Source organism: Cetorhinus maximus, chromosome 13 (genome assembly GCF_964194155.1).
Source record: "Cetorhinus maximus chromosome 13, sCetMax3.hap1.1, whole genome shotgun sequence".
In the NCBI taxonomy this organism is placed as follows: Eukaryota; Metazoa; Chordata; class Chondrichthyes; order Lamniformes; family Cetorhinidae; genus Cetorhinus; species Cetorhinus maximus.
The window spans coordinates 73,183,421-73,201,074 of NC_135891.1; the positions used below are offsets into that span (position 1 = coordinate 73,183,421).

The 17,654-nt window shown below is 44.3% G+C and overlaps 1 protein-coding gene across 3 annotated transcripts; it reads right to left on the minus strand.

Moving 5' to 3' along the window:
- Positions 1-670: 670 nt before the first annotated feature.
- Positions 671-16,345, minus strand: LOC144688692 (uncharacterized). Of its 3 annotated transcripts, none has more exons than XM_078555528.1 (2): positions 16,186-16,345; positions 671-2,399 (listed from the first exon to the last, which is right to left on the minus strand). In XM_078555528.1, exon 2 carries the CDS (start codon positions 2,058-2,060, stop codon positions 1,065-1,067), a length of 996 nt encoding a protein of 331 aa, XP_078411654.1. In that variant the 5' UTR covers positions 2,061-2,399; positions 16,186-16,345; the 3' UTR covers positions 671-1,064. The 3 variants fall into 3 exon arrangements, with proteins under 3 accessions (XP_078411654.1, XP_078411656.1, XP_078411655.1); XM_078555530.1 differs by lacking the exon at positions 16,186-16,345 and adding an exon at positions 2,597-2,719; XM_078555529.1 differs by lacking the exon at positions 16,186-16,345 and adding an exon at positions 2,561-2,719.
- Positions 16,346-17,654: the final 1,309 nt, after the last annotated feature.

Below are 17,654 nucleotides of genomic sequence, written 5' to 3' on the forward strand. Positions count from 1 at the left end.
GACCCTTGCATCTTTTACATTTTTACTGTCTAACCAAAGCTTCCAAACCTTTGTCAACGGTTCATTCTAAGCAAAATTGTCCAGAATTTATTAAATTTTGCCTTCAAGCTTCACGTATTAAATGACAAACGAGCCATTTTACACTATCACAGTTTGTAGTATTACACTAAGTAGTGGTACGAGATAATTTGCCGAAGTATCTCTACTCAATGGTGGCAGCGACCAACTGGAGCATCGACAGAAAATTACCATTTCCCCCGTTAAAACAAGACATTCACCTAGTATGCTTGCTGTTGAACTGTGTTTCTGTCAGGTTAACTTAAGTTCTCTTCATTTCACTGGTAGTGTTGGAATTCTCAGTATGATCTCTCTTCCTTCCTCCAATGATGTTCTCTCTCAGCCTCCAACTGCTGCATTTTCTTTGTCTTTTTCATCTACCATTAAACAGATGGCCTCTATCCCTATCTAAATCTGTCTCAGCTCTCTGCCATTTCCAAAAATACACTGTTCGGTTTACTTTAAATTCTAAAATCAGTCTGAGAATGAGCAACAGAATCTCACCAGCTGCCACTCCTGCCAATTGTTGGACAGGGCCTTTGATTGGATGGAGTCACCTGTAATTGACAGCTGGTTGGGAAAAGACACTATCTTGGAGAATTATAATGGCAGGCCACAGGCAAACTTTATTGACAGCTGTTAAAGTGTTTGAATATCCTTACAAAACATATTGGTTAAAACCCAATTGTGTGAGACTAAATATTTAGTGTACTCTTGACAGTAGAATCATATGCAGTTAGTTACAAAGGGTCTCTTACAATCTCTCATCTTGTTATTGTTTATGGAGATATGGAGCAGGAAAGGGAACATTCCCAACTGTAAGGGAATGCAAGATCCACTTACAGGAGTGGCTGGTGATGCTAAACTCTAAATACCATACATATACTCAATGTTAAAATCCAGTCCAGCTCTAGGGATTATTAAGATCAGCATAAAGAAATCTCAACTGCCAGAATGAACCTGGTCGAGTCCTGGATGTTATTAGCAGCAGAATCCACCCACTATAATTAAGTGTGACCTCGCTGGTGTGTCAGCAGGTTCGATGAACGGGTGAATCCTTTTCCACACACGGAACATATAAATGGTCTCTCTCCAGTATGAACACGTCGATGTGTTACCAGGTTCGCTGAGCGGGTGAATCCCTTCCCACACACACGGCATGTGAACGGTTTCTCCCCTGTATGAATATGCTGGTGTGCCAATAGGCTAGAGGAACGAGTGAATCTATTTCCACAGAGGGAGCAGATGAACGGCTTCTCTCCAGTGTGAACACTCTGATGTGACAGCAGGTTTGATGATCGAGCGAATCCCTTCCCACATACACAACAAATGAATGGCCTCTCCCCAGTATGAACTCGCTGGTGCGTCAACAAACTGTAGGAGTGAATGAATGTCTTCCCACACACGGAGCACGTAAATGGCCTCTCTCCCGCATGAGTACGATGGTGTGTCAGAAGGTGGGAAGACCGAGTGAATCCCTTCCCACACATGGAACAGGTGAACGGCCGTTCCCCAGTGTGAACAAGCTGGTGTGTCAGCAGGTTGGAAGATTGAGTGAATCCTTTCCCACACACAGAGCAGGTGAAAGGCATCTCCCCTGTGTGAATGCGCTGGTGTCTCAGCAGATGGGATGATCGAGTGAATTCCTTCCCACATGTGGAGCAACTAAATGGCCTCTCTCCAGTGTGAACTCGCTGGTGTGTCTGCAAACTAGATGATCGAGTGAATTCCTCCCCACAGGTGGAGCAGCTGAATGGCCTCTCCCCGGTGTGAACTCGTTGGTGCGCCAGCAGATTTGATGAACGAGAGAAGCCCCTGCCACAGGTGCAGCAGCTGAACGGCCTCTCCCTAGTATGAACTCGCTTATGTGCTAGCAGATTTGATGAACGAGAGAAGCCCTTCCCACACATGGAACAAGTGAACGGCCTCTCCCCAGAGTGAACACTCTGCTGTGCCGACAGGTTGGACCGTTGACTAAACTTCTTCCCACCATGAGTGTACATAAATAGCCTCTCCTCTGTACTGATGAGTTGACAGATCACCAGTAGCCCGTTTTAGAATTATTTCGACAAACACACACGGAACATGTGTAATGGTGTGAATGGTGTATTGATTTTCTTCAAGCGGTCTTAAAGCTCTTCAGTGCTCTTAAAGCACTGGCACACTCTCACCCACTCTGCTTTTCCAGTCACACTGATCTTTTCCTACAGACACAACAAATGTTTTTCCTTCTATATTCCAAGGTCGGTGATATTCATGTCCTGATGAATCAAACTATTGTCAGGTCTGGATGTGATGTTTGATTTGAGCCTCCCATTCATAAATCCTCCATTTGTAATACTCTGTGAAATAAATTTAGAAGTCTTCACTGTAAGTGCAGGATAAAAGTTCACAACAAGCAGTTCTAATTTCTTGGGAACATTCCTGTTAATTGTATCAATTGAAGTTAACTGCACACAGATGGAGGGCATTTATTGAATGGCACATATAAAGAGACACTTACTGAGAAAGGGGTTGAGTAGAATCAGGAGATTTATACCCGAAATGTTTCACTCCATGAATAAGTCTATTCCAAGTAAAGACTGGCTTTGGATTCTTCCTTCACCAACTGGCTATCAGAAATATAACGTGGTAGCAGAGAAAGATGGCCTAAAGGTGAAGGTTGTAAACCAAGGGAAGAAAAATACTTTTCAAACAGAAGATTACAAGTCTAGCGGCTCTATAAAAGTAGACAGGTTTTCAAACTGCACGGAATAAGGGGTCGCATGCAGGGGAAACTACATTTAGGTGAGACGTGCAAAGATGGGAATTTGGCTCATCTGGGAATTCAGTGCAGAGGGGACAGAGTGCTCCTTTCTCTCCCTTATTTCAGCCTCCAGTAGCTGTAGAAGACACAAGCTGCTTCCCAGAAATAGAGGGTAACCTACAGACAGCAGCGAAAGTTCGGGCAGCAGTTGGGGGGTGCAGTGAGTCTGCGGGTTCAGAGCATTCTAAAGAAAATCAAAGTATGATGTAACAGGGAATTCATCAGGATTGATTTTTGGTGAGCATTTTCTCTTTCTCTTATCTAAACTAGGACTTTTTAATCAAGGTAAATACACCATTAATTACAATAAGGAGGCAAGCACAAGCAGGACTAGTGGTATTAATTAAAATTTAATTAAGAAAATAATTAACTAGTTAATTAAAACACAATAAAGGAAGGCAGGTGATGTGTTGCAGCTGTAGTACATCGAAATTGGTGGACACCAGTGTGATCCACAGCAACTGTGTCTGCAGCTTAAGGAGCTTTGGCTCAGAGTTAATGAGCTGGAGGCTGAGCTTCAGACACTGCAATGCATCAGGAAAGGGGAAAGTTACCTGGACACTTTGTTACAGAAGGCAGTCTTAGGCTAGGGCTTTCTGATTTGATCTATGGTCAGGGACAGGAGGGTGCGAATGCAAGTGAGGCAGGTATGGGGATCGAGAAGGCCGAAGTGGAGGAGCCTCGGCCCTTGTAATTGTCCAACAGGTTTGAGATTCTTGCAGCTTGTATGGATGAGAGCAGAGGCTGCAGGGTGAATGAGCAAACTGACCATGGCACCATGGTGCAGGGAGCCATTCAAGTGCGGGGAGTAACTAAAAACATAGTGGTAGCAGTCAGGGGATAGACGCAGTTCTCTGCAGCCAAGAGCCTGAGTCCAGAAGGCTGCATTGCCTGCCGGTTCCAGGATACGGGACATCTGCTCGAGGCTGGAGAGGAACTTGTAATGGGAGGGAGAAGTCCAGTTGTCGTGGTGCACTTGGGTACCAAAGACTAGAAAAGAGGTTCTGTTCAGCGATTATGAGCAGCTAGGGGCTAAATTTAAAAAGCGGCACCATGGAGGTAATAATCTCTGAATTACTACCTGAGCCACAAGCAAATTGCTTTTTCTTTATTCATTCATGGGATGTGGACGTCGCTGGCTAGGCCAGGATTTGTTGTCCATCCCTAATTGTCCTTGTTCAGAGGGCGTTTAAGAGTCAACCACATTGCTGTGGGTCTGGAGTCACATGTAGGCCAGACTAGGTAAGGATAGCAGATTTCCTTTCCTAAAGGACATTAGTGAACCAGATGGGTTTTTATAACAATCGACAATGGTTTCATGGTCATCATCAGACTTTTAATTCCAGATTTTTATTGAATTCAAATTCCACCACCTGCCGGGTCCCCAGATCATTACCCCAGGTCTCTGGATTACCAGTCCAGTGACAATACCACTAAGCTACCACCTACCCTAGATGGGTAAGATTATAGTTAAATGCGTGGTTCAAAGAGTGGTGTGGGTGAAATTGGTTTCGATTCATGGAGCACAGGCACCAATACTGGGGAAAGTGGGAGCTGTGCCAATGGATGGTCTTTACCTGAACCATGCTGGGACCAGTATTCTGGCAAGTCATACAACTAAGGCAGCAGAGAGGGCTTTAACCTAAATAGGGGGATGGAATCATGTGAGAGGAGATGTGGTAAAATAAAGAGAAAGGGCAAGGCAACAGAGCAGGGTTAGCAACAAGGGTAATGATGACCAGACTGTGGCAGGAAGGGACGAAGCATATAAATTTATGAGCGCACCAGCAGATAAGGCTAGAGTGTGCAAGAATGATAAAAAGACAGAATTAAAGGTTCTGTATCTGAATGCACACAACATTCATAACAAAATGGATTAATTAATAGCATAAATAGAAATAAATATACATGACCTGTTAGCCATTTAAGAGATGCGGTCCCAAGGTGACCAAGGCTGGGACCTAAATCTTTCGGAAGGTCAGTAGGAAAAAGTGGTTGGGTAACTTCGTTAATTAAGGATAGCATTAGTACAATAGTGAGAGATGACTTTAGTTCAGTTGATCACAATGTATAATCAGTTTGGGCAGAGATAAGAAATAGCAATTGTAAGAACTCACTTGTGGGAGTAGTTTATAGGCCCCCCTAACAGTTACACTGTAGGACAGAGTATATAGGAAGAAATAATGGGGGCTTGTAAGAAAGGTACTGCAATAATCATGGTTGATTTTAATTTTCATACAGATTGAATGAATCAGATTGGCAAAGATAGCCTTGAAGATGAGTTCATGGAGTGTGTTCAGATCAATTTCTTAACAGTAATTACATTCTAGTGTCAACCGGAGAACAAGCTATTTTAGACCTGGTAATTTGCAATGAAACAGGTTTAATTAATGACCACATGGTAACGGAGCCTCTAGGTAATAATGATCATAACATGATAGAATTTCACATTCAGTTAGAGGGTGAGAAATGTGGGTCTAAGACTAGTGTCTTAAACTTAAATAAAGGTATGAGGACAGAGTTGGCCAAAGTGAACTGGGAAAATAGGTTAAAAGGTAGGACTGTAGAGCAACAGTGGTAGACATTTAAGGAAATATTTCATTACTCTCAGCAAAGACAAAATTCCATTGAGAAAGAAAGCATTTATGAGAAGGGTGCTCCATCCGTGGCCGACTAAGGAAGTTAAGGATAGTATCAAATAGAAAGAAAAGGTGTACAATACTACGAAGATTAGTGGTAGGTCGAAAGATTGGACAGATTTTAGAAACCAGCAAAGAATAACCAAACAAAAATGAGGGAGAAAATAGAGTATGAGTGAAAGCTGGCTACAAATATAAAAGCAGACTGTAAGAGATTTATAAATATTTACAAAGGATAAGTAAAGTGAGCATTGGTCAATTAGAGGGTGAGACTGGGGAAATTAATAATAGGAAATAAGGAAACAGTGGAAGAGTTGAACATGTATTTTGTATCTGTCTTCACTGTAGAAGACTCAAAAGAAATTCCCAACAATACTTGAAAATTAAGAGGTGAAAGGGAAGGAGGAATTGAAACCAATCACTAGGGAAAAGGTACTGGAAAAAACTATTAGAACGAAAGTTTGACAAGTCCCCCAGACCTAATGGCCTGCATCCTAGGGTCTTAAATGGAGTAGCTGCAGAGGTAGTAGATGCATTGGTTATAATCTTCCAAAATTCCCAGATTCTGGAAAGATCCCAGCAGATTGGAAAATCACTAATGTAAGACCTCTATTCAAGAAACGAGGGAAAAGAGAAAGTAGGAAGTTATAGGCCAATTAGCCTAACATCTGTCATAGGGAAAATGCTAGAATGCATTATTAAGGAGGTAATAGCAGGACATTAAGAAAATCACAATACAATCAGGCAGAGTCAACATTGCTTTGTGCAAGGGAAATCATGTTTGCCTAATTTATTAGAGTTCTTTGAAGCACTAACAAGCAATGTTGATAAAGGGGAGCCTGTAGATGTGGTGTGCTTGGATTTCCAAAGACATCAAAGGTTATCACACAAAATAAGAGCTTATATGTAGGAGGTAACATATTAGCATGGATAGAGGATCGGTTAGCTAACAGGAAGCAGAAAGTAAGGATAAGTGGGCCATTTTCGAATTGCAAGCCATTACTAGTGAAGTGCCACAGGGATCAGTGCTGGGTCTCAACTATTTACAATCTATATCAATGACTTGAATGAACAGACCAAATGTATGGTAGCTAAATTTGTTGATGACATAAAGATAGTAAGGAAAGTAAGTTCTCAAGAGGACATAAGGAGCCTACAAAGGAATTTAGATAGGTTAAGTGATTAGCAAAAAATTGATAGATGGAGTATAATATGAGAAAATGTGAATTCGTCCACCTTGGCATGAAGGATAGAAAAGCAGTATACTATTTGAATGGAGAGAGATTGCAGAACTCTATAGGTATCCTGGTACATGAATCACAAAAAGTTGGTAAGCAGGTACAGTAGATGATTAGGAAGGTAAATGGAATATTGATGCTTATTGCAAGAATAAAAGTAGGTAAGTGTTGCTGCAGCTGTACAGGACCTTTGTTAGGCTGCGTCTGGAGCACTGTGTACAATTTTGGTCCCCTTACTTAAGAGAGGATATAATTGAATTACAAGCAGTTAAGAGAAGGTTCACTCGACTGATTCCTGGTATGAAGGATTGTCTTATGAGGTATGGTTGAGCAGGTTGGACATATACTCATTGAAGTTTAGAAGAATGAGAGGTGATCTTATTGAAACACAGAAAACCCTAAGAGGGTTTGACACGGTGGATGCTGAGAGGATGCTTCCCCTTGTGGTGGGAGTCTAGAATTAGGGCATAATTTGAAAATTAGGGGTCTCCAATTTATGACTGAGGACAAAATATTTTTTCTGAGGGTTGTTAGTCTGTGAAATTCTCTTCCCCAGAGAGCAGTGGAATCTGGATCATTGAATATTTTCAAGGCTGAGTTAGTTAGACTTTTTTTATTGACAAGAAAATCAAGAGTTATGGGGGCAGACAGGAAAATGGAGTTGAGGTCACAATCAGATCAGATCTTATTGAAAGGCGGAGCAGGACCAAGGGGCCAAATAGCTGACTCCTGCTCCTAATTCTTGTATTGTGTTCCAGTGGCCATTGTGGAAAATGGCAAAATGCAAGTGTAAATTGTCAGGGTCTAATTACCCTTCAATGTGTTCAGAGTCTGTATCATGTGACCAGCAGAGGAATGAAGTGGATATGTGGACATGAGTTATGACCTAACCAAGGAGAAAACAAGTTATTGCCATGGCGTTGTCACTTCCTTACAAACACAAGATCAGAAGTAAGGTATTTTGTGAGCTGGATACCTGTTAGTGGGGTACTGAGGAAGGTTTGGAACTTCTATTAGGGTTCATGGATGAAATTTAGAAGAAAGGTGATTGAATGCCTACGAGGCATGGTCAGACTTTGATAGATTTTGAAAGACAAGACAGTCATTTCATGGTGGAACTCATGGACTTTAACAGACTGTATAAATTAAATTTCTTCAATCTTTTAGAGTTCCCTGGTTCAGTGTTCGGATTTAAATTGCTAGACTGCGCTAGGCTCTCACAGAGGACAGGCTCCTGCTTCTAACTGGGTTGGTTCTCAGGCAAAGACTCCCTGTTAGATCAGAATCTGCTACCTTTAAAAAAAGTTCCTGGGGATGCAGTCATTTCCAGCAGCCTTGGTGGCACATCCCACAGTGTCCTAAAGGATGGAAGACTCAAAGATTACCACATTTCGAGATTGCCTAGGTACTGGATGCAGGTATCAGCACAACAGAAGAGTTACTGATAGGAAGAATGAGGATGAATGAGTAGATATGGATATCACAGCAGAAGACAGGATTGGAATAGCAATAATAGACAAATGAGCCCCAGCAATCCTCAGGGAACAGTGAAAAGGTTTGACTCAAAATATCATTGAGATGAACTGCTCAAAATGGAAAAACATGACACATGACACAGAGATAATAATGGTCAATTTAGAAGGAATTGTACTAGTCATAAGGAGCTTTAAGCTGGTGATGGATATGTTAGTCTACTGTGCAATGATAGATAGTGATTGTACTTCAACCGTATGCAGAACAGGCTAGTTAAAATGTTACTTAGATTCACTTAGTAGTGAGGATTGTTGCAAGGTTAAGAAGTATGAAAGTTCTACTTGTTTTAGCTTTGGTGATGACAACACATCGAGGTCACTGAAAAGGGTGGTGATTCCATACAAAATAGCTAGAGTAAGCCAATTGATCAGTTCTGGTGTGGTCTGTAGTCAGGTACATTATTTATAATTAATTGTTTAATTTAAGTTAATAATTAATTAATTTTAATTAAAATCAAAATAATTAATAGTAGGCAAATTATTGGAGAAGATTCTTCGTGACAGGATTTACCACCATTTGGAAGCAAATGGGCGTATTAGTGAGAGGCAGCATGGTTTTGTGAAGGGGAGGTCGTGTCTCGCTAACTTGATCGAGTTTTTCGAGGAAGTGACAAAGATGATCGACGATGGAAGGGCAGTATATGTTATCTACATGGATTTCAGTAAGGCCTTTGACAAGGTCCCTCATGGCAGACTGGTACAGAAGATAAAGTCGCACGGGATCAGTGGTGAGCTGGCAAGATGGATACAGAATTGGCTTAGTCATAGAAGACAGAGGGTAGCAGTGGAAGGGTGCTTTTCTGAATGGAGAGCTGTGATTAGTGGTGTTCTGCAGGGATCAGTGCTGGGACCTTTGCTGTTTGTAGTATACGTAAATGATTTGGAGGAAAATGTAACTGGGCTAATTAGTAAGTTTGCAGATGACACTAAGATTGGAGGAGTTGCAGATAGTGAAGAGGATTGTCAAAGGATACAACGGGATATAGATCGGCTGGAGACTTGGGCGGAGAAATGGCAGATGGAGTTTAATCCGGACAAATGCGAGGTAATGCATTTTGGAAGGTCTAATAGAGGCAGGAATTATACAGTAAATGGCAGAACCCTTAAGTGCATCGACAGGCAGAGGGATCTGGGTGTACAGGTCCACAGGTCACTGAAAGTGGCAACGCAGGTGGATAATGTAGTCAGGAAGGCATATGGCATGCTTGCCTTCATCGGCAGGGTTATTGAGTATAAAAGCTGGGAAGTCATGCTGCAGCTGCATAGAACCTTGGTTAGGCCACACTTGGAATATTGCGTGCAATTCTGGTTGCCACATTACCAGAAGGATATGGAGGCGTTGGAGAGGGTGCAGAGGAGGTTTACCAGGTCTGGAGGTTATTAGCTATGTGGAGAGGTTGGAGAAACTTGGATTGTTCTCATTACAGCGACCTTTAAATAATTAATTTAATAATAATAAAAGTTTAAATAAAAAATAGAAGTTTACAAAATTATGAGTGGCATGGACAGAGTAGATAGTCAGAAGCTTTTTCCCAGGGTGGAAGAGTCAATTACTAGGGGATATAGCTTTAAGGTGAGAGGAGAAAACTTTAGAGGAGATGTGCGGGGCAAGTTTTTACGCAGAGGGTAGTGAGTGTCTAAAATTCGCTGCCAGAGGAGGTGGTGGAAGCAGGTACGATAGTGGTGTTTAAGAGGCAGCTTGACAAATACATGAATAGGATGGGAATAGAGGGATACGGACCCCGGAAGTGCAAAATGTTTTAGTTTGACAGGCAATATGATCAGCGCAGGCTTGGAGGGCCGAAGGGCCTGTTCCTGTGCTGTACTTTTCTTTGTTCTTCGTAACCTTACTGTTCAGTAAGCCTGACGTGAAAAAGGCACAAATGAAACTGGACATGGAATATGATATGGCAATTGTTTTTGGAAAGTCAGTGAATCTACAGTCAGTTATCAATATTATTGCATCCCTAACTGGAACTGATGTTTCTAATCAGGCTGTTACAGAAGTATTAATGGCATCAGATGATAAGAATCAGAAAGGAAAAAAAAGCAAATTTTTTTGTCAAAGATTTGAAATCCTGCTAAAGGATGCTGGCATGATTGAGGAAGAATACGCGGGCTCACAGAAGATAAAAGCAAAATACTGCAGAGGCCAGAAATCTGCAATAAAAACGGAACATGCTGGAAAAACTCAGCAGGGGTCTGGCAGCATCTGTTGGGGGAGAAAGAGTTAATGTTTTGAGTATGAGTCTTCTTTGGAACTGAAGGAAGGTACAAATGTGATGGGTTTTATGCTGTTGAAAGGGGAGGTTGGGGGGAGGTGAGGTGGAACTAGTAGTTCAATGAAGAGGGCAGGAGGGCATGCCAGGAGCAGCACCGGGCATACCTAAAAATGAGGTGTCAACCCAACACAGGGCTACTTGCGTGCCAAACAGCATAAGCAGCAAGTGACAGACAGAACTAACTGATTCCACAACCAACAGTTCAGATCTAAGCTCTGCAATCCTGCCACATTCAGTCATGATTGGTGTTGGATAATTAAACAACTCACTTGATATCACTCCACGTAATGTCAAGAAACGGCTGAAAGCACTGGATACTGCAAAGGCTATGGGCCCAGACAATATTCCGGCAATAGTACTGAAGACTTGTGCTCCAGAACTTGCTTCACCCCTAACCAAGCTGTTCCAGTACAGCTACAACACTGACATCTAGCTGGCAATGTGGAAAATTGCCCAGGTATGTCCTGTACACCAAAAGCAGGACAAATCCAACCCAGCTAATTTCTGCCCATTAAGTCAAGCATCAGTAAAGTAATGGAAGGGGTCATCGACAGTGCTATCAAGCGACACTCGCTTAGCAATAACCTGCTCACTGACGCCCAGTTTGGGTTTCATCAGCTCCTGACCTCATGACAGCCTTGGTTCAAACATGGACAAAAGAGCTGAATTCCAGAGGGGAGGTGAGACTGACTGCCCTTGACATCAAGGGAGTATTTGACCAGGTGTGGCATCAAGGAGCCCTAGCAAAACTGGAGTCAATGGGAACCAGGAGTAAAGGTCAATCCTCTCAGCTCCAGGACATCACTTCAGGAGTTCCTCAGGGTAGTGTCCTCGGCCCAACCATCTTCAGCTGCTTCATCAATGACCTTTCAATGATCATTCGCTGATGATTACACAATGTTCAGTACCATTCACAACTCCTCAGATACTGAAGTAGTCCATGTCCAAATGCAGCAAGACCTTTTTTATTCATTCATGGGATGTGGGTGTCACTGGCTAGGCCAGCATTTATTGCCCATCCCTAATTGCCCCCATTCAGAAGGCATTTAAGAGTCAACCACATTGCTGTGGGTCTGGAGTCACGTGTAGGCCAGACCAGGTAAGGACGGCAGATTTCCTTCCCCAAAGGACATTAGTGAACCAGATGGGTTTTCTTTACGACAATCAGCAATGGTTTCATGGTCATCATCAGACTTTTAATTCCAGATTTTTAATGACTTCAAATTTCACCATCTGCTGTGGTGGAATTTGAACCCAGGTCCCTAGAGCATTACCCTGGGTCTCTGGAACACTAGTCCAGTGACAAGACCACTATGTCAGTGCCTCCCTGGCAATATCCAGGCTTGGACTGGATTCACACCACACAAGGGCCAAGCAATGACCATCTCCAACAAGACAGAACCTAACCATTGTCCCTTGACATTCAATGGCACTACCAATGCTGAATCCCCCACTATCAACATCCTGGGGTTACCATTGACCAGAAACTGAACTGGCTAGCCATATAAATACTGTGGCTACAAGAGCAGGTCAGAGGCTAGAAATCCTGTGGCGGGTAACTCATGTCCTGACTCCCCAAAGCCTGTCCACCATCTACAAGGCACAAGTCAAGGGTGTGTGATGGAATACTCCCCAATTGCTTGGATGAGTTCAGCTCCCACAACACTCAAGAAGCTGGACATCATCCAGGACAAAGCAGCTCCGCTTGATTGGCACCCCATTCACAAACATTCACTCCCTCCACCACCGATGCACAGTGGCGCAGTGTGTACCATCTACAAGATGCACTGCAGGAATTCACCGAGGCTCCTTAGACAGCATCTTCCAAACCCGCAACCACTACCATCTAGAAGAACAAAGGCAGCAGATAGATGGGAACACCACCACCTGAAAGTTCCCCTCCAAGTCACTCACCACCCTGACTTGGAAATATATCGCCGTTCCTTCACTGTCGCTGGGTCAAAATCCTGGAACTCCCTCCCTAACATCACCTTGGGTGTATCTACACCACATGGACTGCAGCAGTTCAAGAAGACAGCTCACCCCCACCTTCTCAAGGACAATTGGGCGATAAATGCTGGCTCGGCCAGTTCATTCACGGAATGTGGGCAAAGAAAAAAGAGCAAAAGGGAAAATCTGGGATAGGTTAGAGAGCGGGAGAGTTTAAATAACAAAGATCTCATGGAACAAAAGGCAAAGGGAGTGGGAATGGTTGTAATAAAGAAACAAAGCATTGTTCCAAGTGAGTGTTAATGGCAGGATAATGAACAGCTCTGTCTCAAAGCAAAGACATGAAAGCAAGATATAGACTGAAACTTGGGGGGGAAAAAAGAGTTCAAAAGGCTACAGAATGCTGAATTGGAAGTTGAGCTCCTGTTCCTCAAGCTTGTGTTGAGCTTCGTGGAACATTGCAGCGGGCCAATGACAGAAATGTTGCCGTCAGAACAAGGTAGTGAATTAAAATAGCAAGAAACCAGAAGGCCGGGGCTATGCTTGGGGACTGAGCGAGGTGTTCCACAAAATGGTCACCCAGTCTGTGTTTGGTCTCCCCAGTTTAGAGGAGACCGCATTGGGAACAGCAAATACAGTAGACCAAATTAAAAGTAGTACAAGTAACTTGCCGCTTCACCTGGAAGGAGCGTTTTGGGCTTTGGACAGTGAGGAGAGAGGAGATAAAAGAGCAGGTGTTACACCTCCTGCAATCACTTGGGAAGCTGCCATGGGAGGGAGTCAAGATTTTGAGGATGATAGAGGAGTGGATCTGGGTATCGCAGAAATAGTGGAGCATGATCCTTAAATGTGAAAGCTGGTGAGTTGGAAAATGAGGACAAGGGAAACCCTATCGCAGTTCTGGGAGGGAGGGAAAGGGGTGAGAGCATAAGTTTGGGAATTGGGTCAGACACGGTTGATATTCCAAAATTCTCTAATTCAGGGAAGGTCCCATTAGATTGGAAAATAGTGAAATTTAATCCTTTATTCAAAAAGGGAGGGAGACTGGAAGCCAAAAATTACAGACCAGTTAGCTTAACGTCTGTCACAGGGAAAATGTTAGGAGCTATTATTAATGATGTTATAGTAGGGCATTTGGAAAAATTCAAGGTAATCAGGCAGAGTCAACATGGTCACATTTAAAAGTAAGAGGTTGCCCAAAGATGGGGTGAAATTTTGTCTCTCAGAGGGTAGTGAGTCTTTGGAACTTTTCCTCAAAAGCAGTGGAAGCAGGGTCTTTGAATATTTTTTAAGAGAGGTGGGTAGATTTTTAATAAGCAAATGGTGAGAAGTGGTAAGCAAAAATTATTGGGGGTAAGCAGGAATGTGGGATTGAGGTTACAATCAGATCAACCACAATCTTATTAAATGACAGAGCAGGCTCAAGGGAACGAGTGGCCTAATGCTGTCCCTAATTTTTGTTCATATATCAACCACAGTCGGGGGAGGGGTTTGAAATCCTCAGCTGAAGAAAAAGGAAGATGTGAGAGGTGCCATTTTGGCAGGTAGCATCATCAGAACAGATGTGAAGGAGGTGGAAAAACTGGAAGAATGGAATGGAGTCCTTACTGGAAGCAGGGTGTGAGGAAGTGTAGTCAAGGTAGCTGTGTGAATCAGTTGGCTTATAATGAATATTCATAGACAGCCTATCCCCAGAAATGTAGACAGAGAGGTCAAGGAAGGGAAGGGATGTGTTGGAGATGGACCAGTAAAGGTGAGAGAAGGGTGGAAATTGGAAGCAAAATTGATGAATTTTTTCAGTTCTCACAGAAGAAAGTATGCCTGCTCTAGTCATCAATAAAAGAAGTTAATGTAAAGTGTGAAATCTATACAAGTATTGGAGGACATCCCCACGTTGTATTGTAAGCCTTCCATTGGCATGGTCGCTGCCATGAATCTGAAGGGTAAGGGCCAACAACAATTATTTTCACCTTACACTTTATAGACATGGCAACCAGGTTTAGTCTTTCTACAATAATACATGACAAGGAAAAATGGGTGGTAATAGACAAGGTCATGGAGAAATAGATAAGGGCTGGACGTGGAGCACCAGTAAGTTCCTGATTGATAATTGAGGTGAATTTGCTAATGACGAGTTTAGAGACATGCATGAAAACATGAGCATTGTGGTCATGAACACCACAGCTGGAACTCCTGTCAAAGGAATCATGCAGCGATAGATTAAATGCTGCATAAAATATTAGATCAACCAAACTGCAAGTTGAGAATTGCACTGACATGAGGTTCATGCAAAAGATCGTTGGAGGTTATAGTCCCTATGAATTGGTCAATAGGAGGAATCCCAATTTACCCAACCCTAGATGGGCTAACAATGAGTTCCACTTGTTCTGCACCTTTGAATGCTTTACATGGGAGAAGGGTTTTCATCAAGGCTGAGAAAATTCAGAGATCTAAGGCTTCATACAAAACCATCTGAAGTAGACTTCAACTCAGATTACAAAAGAAAGGCTCTGGTGAGATAATAGCATGTGATGGTTAAGACAGTGATTATCCAACATGGTAATCAAATTATTAATGTTCATCCTTGTGGCTCATCAGGATTGATTACAAACTCTCAGAACCTGAGCGGCTGATAGAAGGTGATGAGGCAACCGGTACCTCTCATACTCGTGTGTTTTGTGATGACAGTCCTCCGGAACAGAATACAATAGAATACAATGGATGGTGGTGGGCTGAGTGACCATGACACACAGGACAGGGTTATCACATCCAAAGACCAACTGCCTAGGGTGGGAACTGGGGTGACATATATTTCAGAGGGGTCTAGTGAATGGAGGAATGAAATAATTGTGGGATCTGCAGGGGAAAAAAAACTACTAGCAAGTTTAAACACTGGTTGAATGTTCAGGATGTTCAAATTCGAATAGTGACTCGTGTTAGAAAATGATCACATACCAGAGAAAGTCACCGCGGGCACAAGAGAGAGATCTTACACTAATAGTGCTGAACGACATGGAAGTGTAAGTAGTAGCTTGAATAGATCACACAATGAATGGAGAACTACAGAACAGTCTCGGGCTAGGACCAGAAGCAGAAGTTTGGGTGTCCGCTAACAGACTAGAAGATAAACTAAACAGTGAGGAAAGACAAGAGAAATTAGACTGTCGAGAGGAATTTGGAGTTTATTCTGAAGTACCAGATAGGGGACTTGTCACATAGATTTGTGTGGAAAATATCTTTGTTGATAGCAGTTATAAAGCTAAAATTGTTCAGCATTTTGAAGAGAGATTGGTTAGAACGGAATCTCCCGCAGCGGGTAAAGTAATCCGGAAAATCTCTGTGGCCCTTCAGGCCACATATTGAGGGAAATGTAGATCAAGTGAGAGAAACGCTGTGTTTCTGCAGGATGGGGTTTCAGAGAGAAATGGCCTAAAGAGGAAAGCGATGCAGAAAGGAAACTATGGAAATTAAACAAATGTTTTATGGTCTGAGTGTGACTTTTTTTTGATGAAATGTGTTTTGCTGAAAGAAGCAGAACCATCAGTGAGTTGTTGGTATTTCACAGCCCTCGCTGGCCCTTTAACTGCGGAGCGGCACATCCGCGACCCCTTTAAGACCCGCCCCTCCCCCAATCTAAACTCGCGAACTAATAAAACCTCTGAAGGAGAAAAAAGCACTCACAAAAATCAGCAGGTTTCCTTCACATCAGAAAGCCCAAACTCATCAAGAAGAAGCCAACAAATCTCTAACTGCGGCGTTTCTAACGGGAAGAGCCCGGATGCAACAGCGATTGCCCGGCAGCAACAAACCATCCTCAACCCGCTCAAACAAAGGCCCATAGGACAGGCCCCGCCCACAGAGCAGTCCCTGCCCATAGCACAGGCCCCTCCCACAGAGCAGTCCCTGCTCATAGCACAGGCCCCTCCCCCAGAGCCAGCCCCCGCCCATAGCACAGGCCCCTCCCCCAGAGCAGTCCCTGCTCATAGCACAGGCACCTCCCCAGAGCCAGCCCCCGCCCATAGCACAGGCCCCTCCCCCAGAGCAGTCCCTGCCCCAGATCCAGCCCCTGCCCATAGCACAGGCCCCTCCCCCAGAACCAGCCCCCGCCCATAGCACAGGCACCTCCCCCAGAACACGCCCATAGCACAGGCCCCTCCCCCAGTGCAGTCCCTGCCCCAGATCTAGCCCCCGCCCATAGCACAGGCCCCTCCCCCAGAGCAGTCCCTGCCCATAGCACAGGCACCTCCCCAGAACCAGTCCCCGCCCATAGCACAGGCCCCTCCCCTAGAACAAGTCCCACCCCTGGCACAGGCCCTGTCCACAGCACAGGCCCCTCCCCAAGAACCAGGCCCCGCCCATAGCACAGGTCCCTTCCCTCGAACCAGTCCACGCCCATAGCACAGGCCCCACCCCGTCACAGACACCTCCCCCAGATCCAGCCCCCACCCATAGCACAGGCCCTCCATCACAGTCCCCACCCATAGCACAGGCCCATCCCCCAGAAAAGGCCCCGCCCCATCACAGGTCCCGCCCATAGCACAGGCACCCCCCCCCCAGCCTGCCTCCTCACAGGCCCCAGCCCGCCCCCCCTTCACAGGCACTTTACCCCGAACCAGCCCCACCCGGAACCAGCCCTGCCCCCTTCACAAGCCCTGCCTCAGCTCAGGCCCTTTCCCAAGCCCCACCCCATCACAGGCCCCACCCCCAGTGGTTCAGCTTCATGGATTGTGGCTGATGGTGAGTTTGTGGGCATGTTGGGACGCCATCATATCCGTGCCTCCAGCCGATTCTGTCCATAGCAGTAAGTGTCCGCTTAAGGGCTTCATCCGAAGAAGACAGACATTCTGAAGAGGATTCATATCTGACTCAAAACATTAACTATTTCTTTCTGCACAGATTCTGCCAGACCTGTTGAGTGTTGCCAGCACTTTCTGTTTTTATTTCAGGGCCTCAACTTGCTGTGCCAGGCACAGGGCTCATGTATTAGCACTGCAACCACCCTGTGCAGGGTTGTATGTTGGCACTCGATGGGAGGGGGTCCCTCATTTGGAGGCATTCAGTGCCTGATTGAGGGACCCGGCGTTAGAAACGGGGGGCAGCACTGAAAGCCACGAAACACCCAACCTGCAAACCCCACCTGTGACCTGGGA

What these genes read in the sequence shown, in the direction of transcription:
- LOC144688692 (XM_078555528.1), bottom strand. Translation starts at nt 2,060, where the DNA reads ATGTACACTCATGGTGGGAAGAAGTTTAGTCAACGGTCCAACCTGTCG.